We start from the raw sequence: 18,468 nt of genomic DNA, 5'->3' as shown, positions 1-18,468 counted from the left end.
ACTCAGGAAGCCCCTCCTGAAACTCCATTGAACCTGTGAGAACAAAATCACAACACTAAGCTGTTTCTCCTTCTACCGCCAGTGGTTGTTGCAGAACAGTTCCTCCTTAGTTTCCCCAACTTGTTGAGAACCTATGGTAATTGATTCTTAGAGCATCAGCAGTTGTGAGTACCTCCCTAAAGCCCCAACTCAATCCGACCTATCGTGGAGGAGATTTCTTCTTCGAACCAGTTTCTTGTACCAGTTGTTTCTTGTTGTGATCAAAGGTAGGAGACAACCTTCCTTCAATATTATTAACCATATCGTCGTATTGACATCAATACCCCCCTAGTTCTCTCTTATCTAGTTAATATACTTCCCTAATATTGATTACCATAAATGCCCTTTACTTACAATTTTGTGTCCTGTCAAGCCCATACTCTGTTTCTCCTCTCTTGGTGGCCTTGGACTTCAATATATTTACAGCTGTGCCACTTAACCATAAGTTGAACTATTCATCAGTCCTGTGGGCCCATATTGATCCCAAAACAGGGTTTTGAGTCCCGGGATAGCATCAGCAATCCTCAGGATATAAAAGCAAAACAAAGCAAGTATGAAAGATTTGAAACTGAACTTCACATCTGATGTTACGAGTCTGTCCCTTTTTGTCCTCATGTTATAGTGAAAAGAATACATCCTAGACATCCCAATAGGCACTCAATACCGTATATCCATTTCCCTAAAAGTCCTTTTAAAACCCTGGTTTAACTAAGTACTTCCATGTTATACGCCAAAATATGTCAGAATCATCAATATTAGATAGAAACATATTCATCAGTCCAAGAAGAGTGTTGCCCTATCGAACAAGTTCAAATATGGAAACTGAAGAATCAGAAACATCTTACCAGGACATAATATGTCAATATGTAACTTCAGAACTTGTTTCAAACTGTAACAGGGTAATAGATAGGTGATGCATCCAAGAATGCCTGCCCAACTCGGCCCAGAAAACCATGGATGGGTCCTATGGGCCTTAGGCTACCTGTTTATAGATTATTTGTTGTAACAGGCCCAATTTATAACCTCATACATGGGAGTTTAAGTCAGCATACAGGAATAGTAACAGTAAGAATCTTAATTTGCTGAGTTTAAAATAGAATAGGATACTTACTAGCTGTGTAAGAGTTCCGTTTTGAGTATGCTTAATTAAGTCAGTGTGACAGTAAATAGCAGTCCTATTAGGAGTTAGTTTAGAAAATTTAAAAGTTTATATAAATGTAACCCCCCCCCCCGGTCGTATAGCATTATTGATTCATAGAATATGAGTTTTCTAAGAGTTTTGGCACTGCTGTGTTGTGCAAATGTGGATGAAGGCTCCTCTACTGGCCAACTTTTTTCACTGTCTATTCCTTCTCTTCATCATATTGAGGTGCTATTTCTACTTAAGTCTCTTCTTTTCTTCTTCTTCTTTTCATCTTGATTCTCTAATATCTTCTTTCTTCTCTTCTATACTGAATACCAACCTCATTCATCTCAGAAGACTTTGGTTCCAGTCCACAAATCTGGCTTCTGAATTCTGTTTACATCATAATTAACAGATTTCTGATACATAATCTTCAATTTCTACTTTATTTTCTCAGTTCTTGAAGTCAGCTTGAAATATAAGAAGCCTGGAAATCATCTATCAGATCTGACCTGATTTCCAACTTTTTCTGGAACAATTGATAGGCTTGATTAAATTGCTTACTAGACCAGCACTTTAGTGTATTCTGACCACTAGATTCTGAGATATTTAAATACTTCTATCGTTCATCTTATCTGTCCACATATTTACCCTGCTGATTTTCTATTGATCTAGTATAATTCTAGTTCTTTACTAGATTCTATCAAGAACCCTGAACTGCAATAATTCGTTTTATCCATGCATCTAGCAACAACACTTTTTTTTCTTTGGACTAACATCAATCTCTTTATAATAAAGAAATTCAAGTGAATACAAATACATAGTAGCACATAGATATGGTATACAAATAGAAAGGCCAGAGCTCAAAGCCCCACCCCACCCCCCAATATATATCTTTGCAGATTACTCAGAAAATTCATCCCCAAAACAGAGCATAGGCCTCACAACCCTTTGCTTTGCCAGATCATCTCACATTATGGACACTTCTTGGCTTCCAATGGAAGGAGATGTACAACTGGGCCACCAACTACCTAATGGTCTTAATAAGCTGAGCAAAACACCACTTTTCTTCCGTAGAACCCCTCACCACCTGACTACATTAGCTGAGTAGCCTTGAACGATTGCATGATTCCATCACTTCATAATCAACAGTTGCATTCCTGACTTCAATGCATAGTTGTCAAAGCGCTAGGCAATCCAAGGTGTTCGAGGGCCAGCTAAGCGCTTAGGCACCCCGTACCCCCATAGGCTCCCTAGCTGCTTTAGTATTTTTTTAATGTATTCTTGTAAGGTCATCATTTCAATCTTAAAATGTCCAGAAAAACTTTGGAAGTCTTACTTATACATTAATTTTTTACGCATGTTCCTTTTGGTTATAATACAATAGAATATTAATATATTAAAATAAGATCAACAAATATCTTATTAAAGAAAGAGGAGATTGAGGGAACTTTCGATAGATTCTACCACAAATACTAATTAAAGAAATATATACACTAAAATAAACAAACATCATATTAAAGAAGGGGGGAGTTGAGGGTATTCTCGATGTTGATGGATTCTAAAAGCGTGGACTGGAGGGCAAAGGGGAATAGCAAAGCAAAAACCACTCGTCCTCACGGAAACGTGCTCTATGTGGGAATTGGTGGAGTATTGATGCAGACATGATATCCTATAGCCTTCTACAGTGAGAAATTGAACGATGCCAAAAGGAGGTATTCTACCTATGACTTGGAACTCTATGTCTTTATTCAAATCCTCAAGCATTGGCGACCTTATCTTATTGGCAAGGAATTTATTCTTTATTCAGATCATGTGGCTCTCAAATATTTGCACTCTCAAAGATCCATTAGCCACCGCCATGCTAAGTGGATTTCCTATCTTCAGCCACATTGAAGACATTACTAATTTTCATGTCTGGTGGCAAATCAAGCATATAAGCATTTGGGCCAATTCACTTCAACACCTTGAATGGTCCCATTTTGCGAGGGTGTAGCTTATGATTAATGCCTAGAGGGAATCCCTCTGGAGTAATTCGAACCATAACCATGTCACCTCGTGGTGGCTTGATAGCCTTCATACAAAGAGCAATCTGACTACGAACTTCAGTGTACACCTCTGTAATATGCCTCTGAGGGGCGTAGTGGTAGCAATCCACGGGTCGACGTGGTTGTAGACCAAGGACAATCTCAAAAGGGGTGCAGCCTGTTCTACGGTTGACGGAACTGTTATAAGCAAACTCGGCAATGTCAAGAATAGAAGGCCAAGTCTTCTCATGATCATGAACAAGGCAACGAAGAAGATTCTCAAGGCTTTTATTCACAACTTCCGTCTGTCAGTCTATTTGGGGATGGAATGTCGTAGAGAATTTCAGCTTGGTGTTTGTCTTCATCCATAGAGTCTTTCAAAAGTTGCTAATTGTTGTAATATGGGTCCAAGGGTAAATCTGTCCATGGGAGTACTCTTGTATGTGGGTTTTAGTCCCACATTGCTTAGTTATATTTTTGTCATATGATTTCAATATTATAAATAAAGGTTGGGCTGTGATCACATTGATCAAGCCAGTATTCACGGAATTCCACATGGTATCAGAGCCAAAAATATTCCGGGGATATGGGAAGTAAAATTTTTTCATTTTTTTCTCTCTTCTTTTTCTTTTCAGCCATTCTGCCCTAAAACCACCCACCGCCAGCCCCTCCACCACTTCCGCCATCTAAAGCCAGCCCCTCCACCACTTCCACCACCTACCGCCAGCCCCTCCACACTTCCACTCCCACCGCCAGCCACCGCCAACCCTCCACCACCTCCGCCAGCCACCGCCGGCCCTGTCCCTTTCTCCCGCCACCTCCGCAGGTCCCTCCCTCATTTTCCGCCACCTCTACACACCTCGGGAGGGCTTCCACTTTGTTCGATTTTTTTTCCATCCCTTGGTGGTAAGTTGACTCCCACCAGGGGTTCGTTTTTTCCCATATAAATGTTCTGATTTTTTTTTGGGGATTTGTTTCTGCCTATTTTTCTCCAGCCACCATACCTGACGAGTCTGAGATCACGACTGCTTCGACTGGTTCTGACGATTCCAACCAGCGGGACTTTGTTCCCTTTCCGGTGAATCCCATAAAGTTGAATGGCAGCAATTATCTTCTGTGGTCTCATTCCTATTTATTTGCTATTGGTTCCCGTGGGCTCTCTGGTAATATCACGGGCACTAAGGTCAGGCCTACAGAGGCTAGATCGGCTCAGGATCGATGGATGAATTTCAATTTTTTGATGATGTCCTATTTGGTTAATTACATGGACCAGACCATTGCTGGTCGTTATCTGCTCCTTGACACCGCTGCAAAAATTTGGAAGACGGCTCATGACACACACTCTCAGGTTGGGAATGCAGCCCAATGCTATGAACTCCGTCAGAAGCTCCATACTACCAAGCAGCTAGAGTTGTCTCTGTCCCAATCTTACAATACCATGTGCACACTATGGCAGGGATTGGATTTTTTGGGCACATTTAAGCCTTCAGGAAGTGGGAGGATGGTCTACAGCTGTTTGATTTTTTGGCCGGCCTCAACATTGAATTTGATAATATCAGGTCCAATATTTTAAATCGGGATCCTCTTCCCTCTTTGGAGCAGGCCTATGCCATACTTTCGGCTGAGGACACGAGGCGCACTGCCATGGTTCATCCTGTCACTCAGGAATGGTCAGCCCTTGTTTCTGGTTCTCAATCTTCCCGTGGAAATTCCTCTCGTCCTCCTCCTACTGATCGGCCATCTAGTGATCGCCCGCCTATTAAATGCGATCATTGTGGGAAGGACTGGCACATTAAGGACCGATGTTGGAAGCTTCATGGTCGTCCTGCGGATACTCGTGGGCGTGGAAGGGGGGGTTCCAATCGGCCTAGTTCCTCTCATGCTAATCAGGTTGCCACTGAAGATCCATCTAAACAGTCTCTTTCCTCTGTGATGGCTGAGTTACACAATCTGCGGGATATGATGAATCGCTTGGACACATCTTCTTCGGCATTTGTATCTCCTACCATGGCGGCTTCGGCTTTGTCTCTACCTACTCCTTCCAATGCACCTTCTTCCACAGGTATTTCTTTTGGTGGGAATTGCACCTCGGTCATGCCTGACTCTTGGGTTATTGACTCAGGAGCAACCGACCATATGACAGGTTCTTCCTCTGTTTTTACCACATATACTCCTCTTTCAGGCCAGTCCAAGGTTAGGGTTGCTGATGGGTCTCTTTCTTCTATTTCTGGGAAGGGATCCGTTCAGTGCTCCTCCTCTCACTCTTTCCTCTGTTTTACATGTTCCTAAGTTTACTATTAACTTGCTGTCCATTTAGTAGTCTGACTAAGGATTTGAACTGCAAAGTAATATTTTTCCAACTCATTGTTTATTTTAGGATTTGGAAACGGACAGTACGATTGCAAGTGGTAAGGTGGTTGGTGGTCTGTACATGCTTGAAAGTTCCCGGACAGCATTGACATCACAGTCGGCATCTTCTAGTTTTGATTTTGCATTACTTGAGTTAAATAATTGGCATCGTCGTTTGGGCCATCCCCCGATTGGGGTTTTATATACTTTTATTCCTAGTCTGGTAACACAATGTAATAAACACAACTTTTCTTGTGATGATTGCACTTTGGCAAAGCAAACTCGGAGTATTTTTCCTATTTCAAACAACAGAAGTTTGACTCTTTTGGCTTAATTCATTCTAATGTTTGGGGCCCTGCCTGTTGTGTTTCTACCTCCAGGTTTCGATGGTTTGTCACATTTATCGATTGTTTTAGCCGGACGACTTGGGTATATTTGATGCATAGCAAGAGTGATGTGTTCAATTGATTTATGTTATTCCACAAAATGGTCCAGACCCAGTTCGTTACCAAGGTGAAGATTCTTCGCTCAGATAATGGCAAGGAATATATGGATGGTGCTTTCCGTTCCTATTTGGACAGCCATGGGATCATACACCAGACTTCTTGTGTTGACACTCCCGCTCAAAATGGAGTGGTTGAACGCAAGAATAGACATCTACTGGAGGTAGCTCGTTCCCTTATGTTCACCATGTCCGTCCCTCCTCGTTTCTGGGGTGATGCCGTGCTTACAGCTACTTACTTCATCAATCGACTTCCATCTTGTGTCTTGGGTGGTCGCTGTCCCTTGGAGATGTTGGTTGGCAAATCCACCTTTGTGGTGCCCCCAAAAGTGTTTGGCTGTGTTGTGTTTGCACGAAATCACCACGTCCATGTTAAGCTTGATCCTAGAGGATTACGGTGCATTTTTCTTGGTTACTCACCGACTCAGAAGGGCTATAAATGCTACCATCCTCCTACCAGAAAGGTGTTAGTTACTATGGATGTTGTCTTTCGGGAGTCGGAGGCTTACTTTCCACCGCTGGTACCTTTGCAAGGGGAGACTCAAAGTAATGAAGAGGTCCCGCTGATTGCTCCTTTAGATGTTGAGATACCAACCATTGAAGATGTTTCTATTGAACTAGAGGATGGAGTTACAAGTCAAGAACAAGAAGTGGGACAGATTGAGCAACAGGTGCAGGGGGAGAGAGTTGTGAAACAGAAATACACTCAGGGAACTGATTTTCCTACAGATGGTCCTCGGTACAAAGAGAAAGAAACCACCACTGCCGCACCACCTACACAATCGGCATCTGTTCCTACTCCAAATCTTGCTCCTAGTCATACTTCGGGTAAGCCCCCTCTTGATCCTAGTCTTGATTTACCCATTGCTGTTCGCAAACAAAAAAGAAGTTGCACTCAGCATCCTACAACTCTCTAACTCCTGCCTTTCATGCTTTCATATCCTCTTTGTCCCCTGTCTCTATACCTAACACTTGGCAGGAAGCAATAGCCGAACCAAAATGGAAGGAGGCAATGAATGAAGAAATGCTTGCCCTTGCGAAAAATCAGACCTGGGATTTGGTAAGTTCTCCACATGGGAAGAGGCCTGTTGGTTGTAAATGGGTCTTTGTTGTGAAGCACAAGGCTGATGGTTCTGTGGAGAGATACAAGGCGAGATTAGTCGCCAAAGGGTTTACTCAAACCCAAGGAATCAATTATCAAGAGACTTTTGCTCCTGTAGCGAAGATAAATACTGTACGGGTCATCATTTCTTGTGCTGTAAATCAAGGATGGGAACTTCAACAACTCGATGTGAAGAATGCCTTCCTACATGGAGACTTGGAAGAAGATGTCTACATGGAGGTACCCCCGGGTTTTACCTCTTTAGAGACTCAAGGGAAAGTGTGCAAGTTAAAGAAGGCCCTATATGATCTGAAGCAGTCCCCAAGGGCTTGGTTTGGCCGATTCCACAAGGCTATGATCTCATATGGGTATAACTAAAGTAATGCAGACCACACATTGTTTGTTACGAGAGTGGGACAGCAAGTTACCCTGTTGATTGTCTATGTTGATGACATAGTAATTACAGGCAGTGATGCACATGAGATTCAGAAGCTAAAAACTTATTTGGGCAAATTGAGGTACTTCCTAGGGATTGAGGTTGCCTATTCAGCTAAAGGCATATCTCTCTCTCAAAGGAAACATACCTTGGATTTATTGAAAGAAACAGGGATGCTTGGGTGTAAACCAGCAGATACCCCTCTGAAGCCCAATACACATTTGAAGAGTAAGGAAGGTGAGCCAGTGGACAACGGAAGCTATCAGAGGTTAGTAGGTCGATTGATTTACCTCACATACCCGGCCAAACATCACCTTTGCTGTAAGCCTTGTCAGCCAATACATGCATGATCCTCACTCTTCTCACTTGGAAGCAGCATACAGAATTCTCCGTTACCTCAAGTCAGCTCCGGGGAAAGGAGTATTGTTCTCTCCACACGGCCATCTCCGGATAGAGGCGTACACTGATGCAGATTGGACTGGCAGTCCTGATGATACGAAGTCCACATCTGGATATTGCACATTTGTTGGAGGTAATCTAACTACTTGGAGAAACAAAAAACAAGCTGTTGTGGCTCGATCTAGTGCTGAAGCTGAATTCCGAGCTATGACACAGGGTATTTGTGAGCTCCTTTGGCTCAAGGGGCTTCTTCAAGACTTGGGGATGAGTGATGATCTTCCTATGCGACTCTACTGTGACAGCAAGTCAGCAATCAGCATTGCTCACAACCCAGTCCAACATGATCGGACCAAACATGTTGAGATTGACCGGCACTTCATCAAAGAGAAGCTGGAACAAGGAATTATTTGTATTCCATTTATTCAGTCTAGTGAACAGCTGGTTGATATCCTTACCAAAGGAATCAGTACAAAATTATTCTTTCCTACTGTTAGCAAGTTGGGCATGTTTGATATGTATGCACCAACTTAAGGGGGAGTGTTGTAATATGGGTCCAAGGGTAAATCTGTCCATGGGAGTACTCTTGTATGTGGGTTTTAGTCCCACATTGCTTAGTTATATTTTTGTCATATGATTTCAATATTATAAATAAAGGCTGGGCTGTGATCACATTGATCAAGCCAGTATTCACGGAATTCCACACTAACAAAATTCACATCTCTATCGGAAACAATGGATTCCGGCAATCCATGTATGTGCACCACTTCCTTCAAGAATATCTTGGCTATATATGGCTTGCATCAAAAGTCTTTCGACATGGGATGAAATAAGCCATTTTAGAGAATCTGTCCACCACAACAAATATCGAATCATAACGTTCATGTGGCAGTGGTAAGCCTAGAATAAAGTCCATGCTGATGTCTAGCCAGGATGCATGAGGTATGGGTAGTGGAGTGTAAAGACCCGTGTTTTGTTTGTCCCCTTTAGCAAGCTGACATAGGCGGCAGCGCTATGTAACATGCTGAAAAAAATGTTACTTTACATTTTAAATCCCCAGTGAGACTACTAATAGACAAAAGATTAGTACAAAAGTTAGGGACATGCAACACAAAAGAAAGAGATAAAGTAGAGGAACATTTAATGGACTCTTTTCATGATATAGAGGATAAGGATCCATCAGCCACACAAACCCTATTGTTACCTGACAACAGAGAATATTGAAAAAAATGAGAGGGTGATCCAGTCATATGATCAGTGGCCCCCAAGTCGATTATCCAAGGAATGCAAACAACTGAGGCACAGTGGCCACCGAAAGAAATACCTGAGGGATTATGAGATGAGTCAAGTGACTAAGGGAGAATAGTAATAGAAGTCAACAATGGCATTGCACTGGCAGATGGCATTAAAGAAGAAGTCTCGAGCCTGGTCATCAAACGACGTAGGTAATGAAGCTTGTCAGAAGAGAGGTGCATTAGTGTGATGGCAGCAGCACTAGTCGAACGACCCTAGCCACGGCCACGGGAGGGAGGGAGGAGGACGACCATGAAGCTTCCAGCATCGATCCTTGTTATGACACTCCTTCCCACAATAATCACACTTCACAGGAGCCCTCTCAGAAGAAGAACTATCAGTCTCACGGGCAGGTATTCCCATGGCAGGTATCCCACGAGAAGGAGTGATATGGCTGGTGTAAAGAGCAGATCTCTCATCAACACATAGTGAACCATAGCAGTCTGACGACTCTCCTTAAGAGCAACAAGAGCATAAGCCTGCTCAAGAGTAGGGATTGGATCTCGATTGAGAACAAGTGTCAGGATTTGATCAAACTCCATATTCAACCCAGCCAAAAAATCATAGACCCGGAGTTTATCTTCCCACTTGGGAAAGGGAATAGTGCCAGACTGCCAGTATCACAGGTTGCAGTAAATCTCCCATAGTAGTCCAAAGTCTGCCATAGACCACCCATAGTAGAATAATATTTGGAGAGAGAGAGAGAGAGATCATTCTGTCGCATATTGTGAATTTTTCTCCAGAGTTCATAGCATTGTGCCTCATTCTCAACTTGGGAATATGTTTCCTTGGCAACCTTCTAGATGGTTGCAGCAGATTCAAGGAGATATCCCTGGGCAATTGCAGGATCAATGGAAGTGAGACGATAGGACATCACCAAGCATTCATCAGTCTCTCATTTAATTTGAGCAGGACCAGCAGCAGTAGGCTTCACAGAGGCTCCGGAAAGATGGCCAGAAAGACCACGGGAACCCACGACAAGAGAGCAGGATCTCGACCACATCAAGTAGTTACACCCATCAAGTTATAAAGAGTTCGTAGGGAACGAAGGAAAGTTGCATTCACGCTGCTGGACTATTCCTTCCTGTCCGGTAGATGCAGTCGACTCATCCGACATGGCTGTTGATCTCAAGAAAATATGTGAAACACTTGCCACATGAAAATCTTCAAAAAAGGAGAAAAAGATTTAGTTCATGGGTGAGAAAAAATTCCTTGGTGGGACGAAAAAATCACCACCAAGGGAGAAAAGACTCTAACAGCGGTAGGCCATGGCGGTGGTTGGGTGAAACCAAGAGAGCAAGATAAAGAGAGACGTGAGAGGGATAGTGCGGCGGTATGTTTAGTGTTTTATGGAGTTAGGGGCACACTTCCCAAAGATAATTCTTCTCCTTGCTTTGATACCATGATGGAATATTTGGGGAATTGAATTTATGTCAATGAGACACGACCCCTTCTCTATTTATAATAAATGATAAGAAGATCAAGTTACAATTATACCCCTAGGGCAACACAAGGTATATCCCACTGGACAAATATACCTTTGTACCCAAATTACAACAGTAATAATTTTTTTATTCATCCAAAAACAAAAATTCACCATCTCTACTGCATTTCAACAGATTGGATAGGCATGCAAGGGAGAAGCCCTCTTTCATTAGGTACAGTGTTGAGACTACTATGTGCTCTTCTGATAGCTAACTAGGGATTTAAACCATGATGGGTTTCTAGGCACCTAAGAGATTAGGCTTAGAAACTCAGTTGAACACTAGAAACGCAGTGAAGATGGGTCTGCTCTGGAATGAATAATTATTTCCCGTAAATAATAATCAACAACTCACATAGGAATGAAATTTCGGTTGAAGGTTACTTTAGTAGTATAGAACAACTCGTAAAAAGATGAGTCTGATTTGGAGTTATAAGGGTATCCTACTAGGAATAGGATTCTTTGAGACAGATCAGAAGTGACCATCAATAGCAAATCACATGGGGTACAAACAGCAATTAGAGAGTATTAAAAGGCCAACAAATTTCAGCAATAATATAAGAATACTAAGCAGAAACAGAAAATCAAATCTAATCTTAAGATAAAGTAGAACTAGAAATCCAACTTGAAGTGGGACTCTAAGAAACCAGTAAAAAAATCAAATTTTGAAACCATAAGGAAGTTCAGAACAGAAACCAATGGTACGTATGAAAAATCCAAAGGTTAGATTTGATGTTTCAGAAAATTCCTAGTTGGATTAGGAATTCAAGAAACCAGAAAAAAGATACAATCTTTATACTAAGAACAAAATCAAAACTAGAAATTGACATGAAGAGAATGGCAGAAACTAACCTTGTAAGAAGAATCTAAGAGTAGAGAAAAGAAGAGAAGAAATCAGGTATGGGATACCAATACTGAATGCTTAGCTCAATAGCTTCAAACTCTTAATAAAAACTCGTATTTTTTACTCAAATCATCTCCAATTGATGGAGGTGTATTACACGTAGAAAGACCTTCTAAATTCCAAAATTGACTCCTAAAAAGACTTATAATCAGTTAATCATGCACACACAGTCAGTAAAGGAAATAAACTAAAAAGAGAATTCTATCTAGCTATTAAGTATTCTAATCTAACTAACAATTAACAACTAATCTTGTGTATAACTTTATCCCCACTTTGTGGGCTAATAAATTAAGCTCATTACAATGAAACCAAAGAAAATAAAAGCCCAACCTACTTAACTACCCAAAGCTTAATTGCAGCTCATTGGACTGTCAACTGCTCCATACGAGCCTTCTAAACTTACGCATAGGCATCCATGCAGGATTAATGACTAAAGCAACTGCATCAAATCATCATCGATGCACGATTTGTAAATCTCATACTATATGTTTCAAATATGCTAATACAGTTGGCAATCAATAAAACTTGAGGGAAGAAAAATCTGATGACAGATAGAGAGGGGTGGACTGCCACGATCTTATTGGTTATTATATTTAAATAAACAACCAGAGTTACATTTTATTTAATTCAGACAATATGATTTGGCTAGCAATAATTAAATACAAAAGCAGAAATAGGAGCCATCTTCCTTTGCAGGTTGGCCTCCAAAGGAATGCTAATGTTAATCATAACCTACAATAAGTAGGCGTTGCAAGTCAATATCACAAAATGTTGTTTGACAATAGTAGTGCAATGACAAAGCATAATTTTTTTTTCCTCATTAAGTCTCTATTAAGAAAAAATACTGAAATTATTCATAGATGGAACACCACATACTGAATGTGAGTGGACAAAGGGAGTGCAGCATAACCGATCACTGCCTGCAAATATTCATAGCCACACATAAACAATGCGTCAGTTTGTGCATATACAAAAGTAGAATATATTTTTCAGCATGAACCATAATTTCCTATATAGACAAAAAGGCTCTCAAAAGAAAAGAAACAAATTAAATCTGAACCAATCCGAGCACACCCTTTTTTTTTGGAGGGGGGGCATTGGCTGGAATTTTTAGTGATGGGCCGGCCATATGGTGAATATCTTGGTCCAAGGTTGGCCCGGGCAAGGTTATACGGTTGGCAATCAGCCTTAGTGCAGCCCAGCCCAGGTGCAAAATACATGCAAATGTATGATCTTATACATATATATATCTAACACCATTGATGTATGCCAGGCATCACGATGTTTTGGTGATGAAGTATGTGTCCTACAATCTCCGAAGGCAGTGCTCAAACCCTCATCCCCTAATATGCAGGTTTTGTGAGGAAATTTCAGGCCAGGTCGGGGCAAGCTGAACCTATGTTTCCAAAAACATAGCCCAGCCAGCCCAAGTGCCACACATAAAGGCTAAAACAGATTGTAATTGGGTGTATGCAACCCATAACAGGGTCATGTAACAAACAAGAAATACGGATTTTTAAACTGAAACAAAACAATACGGCATGTCAAGCGATCAAAAGAGATTAAACAAGAGAAAGTTCTCAGCTTACACTTACAATGGAACACCCACAACACAATAACTTACAGGCTTTGGAGCTTCAAGTTTTGTTTGAAGATCAATATGAAAGAAAGTAAACAGAAGATGATGTTGAGCTGTCAAAATAGCAGGGAGGCAAAGTTTAATCTCATCATGAAAACAAGCAACCCTGGCACCAACAGCAACTTGTGTGTGAGCCCATCTCTGAAGCGATATTCCTTCACCCCTTGGATACATTGCCTAGCAGGCAGAGCACCAACAGTTGAGTAAAATGTGGTTAAAAAAAGAAATTAACATATCAAAACAGATTTACCTCTAATGGCTGCCTACGAATATCAGCATCATCCTTCCTCAGCTCCACCCGTATGAATAAATTCCTCTTCCGACTCAAACTGATTGTCAATGGGTATACATAAAGAAAATGTAGGAGTTGCGAGAATGGCTCACTTCTTGTCAAAGTACGAAAGTCAAAAGCTTGGAACTGCCAATGCATTAATTCATCAAATATAGAGAAATGAAACAAAAAAAAAAAATCAATACTCAAATGACCATTAATCGAAATATATCATTAATATGTTCTTTATTCCCTTCCAGAATTTATAATCAAAGGGGCCCCTTCCCAGTTTTTCCCTTTTTAGTTTTCAATTGGCAACAATAAAGATACCCTCGGATATACCGGAAAACCCAGGAAACATATGGATATGCATATAAGAGTACATACAACTCCAAGACACTTTATATGGGTATAAAGATTGTAAAGAAGGAACCATTATTGATCAATCTACACCAGCATGGAATGTAAAGATCATGACGCAATTGTCAACACATGGAATCCGAATAAACAAAAGGTTCAACAGTTCGAATGACATAAAGATATCTAAACTAATTATAAAACACATAAACAGCAAAGCGTTGATCTCAGCTCATTCCCTCTCTGGATCACTCTCCCAGGGCTCCCTCTTCATTTCTGGTGTGAATCTGGGCTCAGTATCGTTGGGTCAATTCTGGGAAACCCCCTATACACCGATGGTTGAACGAAGAAAATGGACAGGTTGGCCTTCGCAAGGATCTGGATTGAAGTCTCCGCTGAAGAACCCCTCCGTCTTCCAATACGTTACTGATGATGAAGGCTTCTCCTTCAAGCAGGAAGTCCACTTCATTGTTCGGTCTGCAAGGTGTTTTTCTATGAAACCAAATCCTGCTCCTAAAGGTCGACTGCTGCTATGGACCAACCCATCGCCACTGGCATCACTGTCTCTAATATCGCCGCCGCTGGTATTGATGCCCCGAGTATTAATGCCTCTAGCCCCAACAACCCTCACCGTACCATCTACCCCCTCCCCCTTCTCCTCTGTCTCACCTGGCCATCTTCCATCCCCTGGGGATCATTCCCCTAACAGTGGCCTTCGGAAAAACCGTCATCGGCGTCTGTCCGTCTTTACGAAAAACCTGCCTCAAGGTCCCCTCCTTGCCACAACGCTGTTCCCAACTCCTGACCATCGGTCAATAGCCATGCTAGGACCATTGGAAACAACCGGTTATCCTCCCTAAACTCATGTTGACAGTTTGGCCTTTGATGGTACTTTTGCCTCTCCTAATGAGACGTTGACAGGACCTGCTGTCGATAACCCTCCTGTTTGCTCCTCAAATGGTCGCAAACATTAATAACACATATTGTGCCTTCAACGGCTACTCCAACCCCCTCCCTTCTTCTGCTCCTGCACATGCTCACTCTTTGCTGGTCCATTTGTGTATCAAGAAAACCCTGCATCAAAGTCCTTCGGTCCCTTCCTCCCCGCCTCTCTTCCCTCCTTTTAAACCTTCCATCTTCTGGATTTGGGGTGGGGCCCTTGAAGGACGCATCGCCTTCTCATCTCGGCTCTTTAATGACTCCTCATCCCGCTGCCCTTGATGGCACTGTTCCTCAGCTAGGCCAACTTCACGTCCTTGTTAGTTCCTTTGGCTCGTCGCCCTCAGGCTACACAACACTTCTTCATTCCTCCAACCCACAGAGCTTGGCCCACTAATGCATATCTGGGGTTTCAAAAACCCAACTCGGATCACTTATTAGCCCACCCAATCATCAATTAAAAACTGAAATACAAGATATAGGACAATGCTGTAATTTTGTATATGGTTGGGATCCTCAAGAATGAAGTAAACAGGTTCAGGTATGTAACAGTAATTAAGATTGTAAAGAAGAAGACAAATCTGGTATTAAAATCCAGACTGGGGATAACTTAAAAGAAAAGTTCAAAAAATAGGGGGTTTTGTGTAATTAAAAGTAATCGATCCTTGTAAATTTTGGAAACCCGCCTCCTTCAACCTTAGACTTCACGATAGAAATTGAAGCCAGCGGTAACGAGATTTCTTGAAATTGTTCTAGCACTTCAACAGGGACTCCAAATCGCAAGAGAAAATTAGGAGCAAATTATGTTGAAATTATTTATCCACCTGTGTCCTCCTTTGGATAGTCCACCGTGTTAGAGCGCCTGTATGATATAGATATTGTTTCCTCCCTTTCCTACAAGGTCGGCCTTTTAGAGGAAGCGGTTCCAACAAGTTGGCATTCCCCAACTCTATCAAACCCAACCAATAGATAGATCCAAAAGCGAAAGGATTGAAGCCAACAAATTCTGCAAGTTGTATCTGGCGGTAGGAAATAGAGAGAGACAATCGCACTGTTGCAGAGTTGATCTAACAGTAGTAGTAGGATTCGGGCTTGGATTTAGGCATTAGGTCGCCTATGAAGGGGCTTCCTTCGCTCCAAAAATCAGGCCAAAAGGGACCACTACAAGAGAGATGGATCAAATCTCTAACGGGTCAAATAGTTCTCCAGCAGCAGAGAAAAGAAAGTAATATACTATGGACCAGAGAAAGAAGAAACTGATAAGGAAGAGGAAGAGATCAAACCTGAGATGAGATGAGGATTCAAAGGAGAAGAAGGAATCGATGGGGAAAAGAGGAAGACCAACCAACAACACTACGGTAAGCAGTTCCTTCTAATTCAATATCTCATTCCAAAAACAAACAACAACAAACTCAGCTTTATCCCAAGTTAATGGGTCGGCTACATGGATCCCAACGAAACAAAGTATGAAAAACATAGTTTTAACCAAAAACAGGAAAGAAAAGAAGGGAAAAGATAGATGAGGAAAGAGATGTGAGAAGAAAAAGGAGAAGGACAAAAGAAAATAGGAAATAAATAGAAAAATGAACGATGAAAGATAGTAAGAGGAAAGAGGCATAGCCCAACGTGTCAAGAGAATCTCAGCTAAATGAGGTCTGTGACATGGATTCTTGACCTTCAGTAGGCTATGTCCGAGGTCATCCATCTTAACTTCCTCATCTCTGCTACACAAAGCTTATCAATATGACACTTCTTAATTGCCCAACATTCTTACCAATACATCATGGCCGGTCGAACAACAGCCCCATAGAATTTCCTTCAAGCTTTAACAGAATACGCCAGTCACACAACACTCCGGACGCACCTCTCCACTTCATCCATCCCACTTTAATTCTCTATGAAACATCATCCTTTATGTCACCTTTATTTATGATAGACCTTAGATATCTAAAATAGTCAATTTGCAGTATCTCTCTTTCCTCAATTCGCACCATATCAGTTTCCATCATAGTGTGACTAAAATTACACATCATATACTCCATCTTCGTTCTACTAATCTTAAGGCCTCTTGTTTCCAAGGTTGATCTCCAAAGCTCTAACTTAGCGTTAATCCCTTCTTTTGTCTCATCTACTAGGACGATATCATCGGCGAAGAGCATACACCATGGGACCTCGTCTTGAATGCTCTTGGTTAGTTCATCCATAATAAGCACAAATAGATAAGGGCTTCAGGCGGATCCCTGATGTAACCCAATCGTAATTGGGAATTCCTTGCCTTGCTCCCACTGATCTTACACAATTACCACGGCCTTATACATATCTTTAATTACCTACACATATTTACTCGACACTCCTCTCTTCACCTGAGTATGCTAGATTAAATATCTAGGGGCTCGGTCAGAGGCTTTTTCCAGATCAATGAAGACCATATGGAGATCCTTTTTGCTATCTCTATACCGTTCCATGAGCCTCCTCAATAAGTAAATAGCTACTGTTGTGGATCTACCTGGCATAAAGCCAAACTGGTTCACCAAGATATGTCTCCCTTCTCAAACGGACTTCAATAACCTTCTCCCAAAGTTTCATAGTGTGACTCATTAGCTTTATGTTTCTATAGTTATTACAGCTCTGGATATCACCTTCATTTTTGTAAATTGGGACTACAATGCTTCTCCTCCAATCATCTGACAACCTCTTTGTGTTCATAATCCTGTTAAAAAACTTGGATAACCAATAAACCCTACAACCACCTAGTGCTTTCCATACTTCTATTGGAATCTCATCAGGGCCTGGAGTCTTGCTAGCTTTTGACTTTCTTAATGCTTCTCTAACTTCCACCACACTAACTGTTAACAAAATAGCATTGATTGAATGCCTTGAATGATCTATTCGACCAAGCTAGCCATTTATTTATAAGAAAAGGAATTACATAATTAGGACAAAATAGTCCCTACCCTAGCCGACTCTATTAAGAGAGTCGGCAGCACAAAAGAAATAAATCCAAAAGACCAGAATACCCCCACGGTATTCTGCAGTACATTATTCAACACTCCCCCTCAAGTTGGAGCATAAATGTCAAACATGCCCAACTTGACTAAAGCAGGATGAAACAACTTTCCAAACAATCCCTTGGTGAAAATATCAGCAAGCTGATCCGCAGACTTCGCAAAGGGAATACAAATCAATCCTTCCTACTTTTCCTTGATAAAATGCCTATCCACCTCAACATACTTGGTACATTCATGCTGTACTGGATTATGTGCAATGATGATTGCAGCCTTGTTGTCACAGTACAACATCATAGGGAGAAGAACAGGAACACCAAATACCTTGTGCCATAGCACGAAACTCTGCTTCAGCACTAGCAAAAACTACCACATTCTACTTCTTGCTATACCAAGTGACAAGATTGCCACCCACAAAAGAACAGTACCCAAAGATACACTTGCAATCAGGAGAACCAGCCCAATCAACATCAATATATGCTTTTATCCGTAGGTGATCATGAGGAGACGAGAGAATGCCTTTTCCTAGAGTTGACTTAAAGTAGTAAAGGATACGAAGAACAGCCTCCATAAGAGAAGAGTAGGGATCATGCATGAATTGAC

At 41.5% G+C, this 18,468-nt stretch overlaps 1 protein-coding gene across 1 annotated transcript in view; it reads right to left on the bottom strand.

Annotated features, from left to right (window-relative positions):
* Nucleotides 1-18,468, bottom strand: part of LOC122644266 (guanine nucleotide exchange factor SPIKE 1) — a 164,774-nt gene that overhangs the window by 108,609 nt on the left and 37,697 nt on the right. The window contains exons 11-13 of the mRNA XM_043837907.1: nucleotides 13,544-13,711; nucleotides 13,279-13,470; nucleotides 12,531-12,574 (exon numbers count right to left, since the gene is read on the bottom strand). Of these exons, the coding sequence (XP_043693842.1) occupies nucleotides 12,531-12,574; nucleotides 13,279-13,470; nucleotides 13,544-13,711 (404 nt within the window). The remainder of the gene's footprint in view (nucleotides 1-12,530; nucleotides 12,575-13,278; nucleotides 13,471-13,543; nucleotides 13,712-18,468) is intronic.

This window comes from Telopea speciosissima, chromosome 10 (genome assembly GCF_018873765.1).
Source record: "Telopea speciosissima isolate NSW1024214 ecotype Mountain lineage chromosome 10, Tspe_v1, whole genome shotgun sequence".
Lineage (NCBI taxonomy): Eukaryota > Viridiplantae > Streptophyta > Magnoliopsida > Proteales > Proteaceae > Telopea > Telopea speciosissima.
The sequence above is the reverse complement of the archived record's forward strand: the minus strand, read 5'-3'. Positions and strand labels throughout refer to the sequence as shown.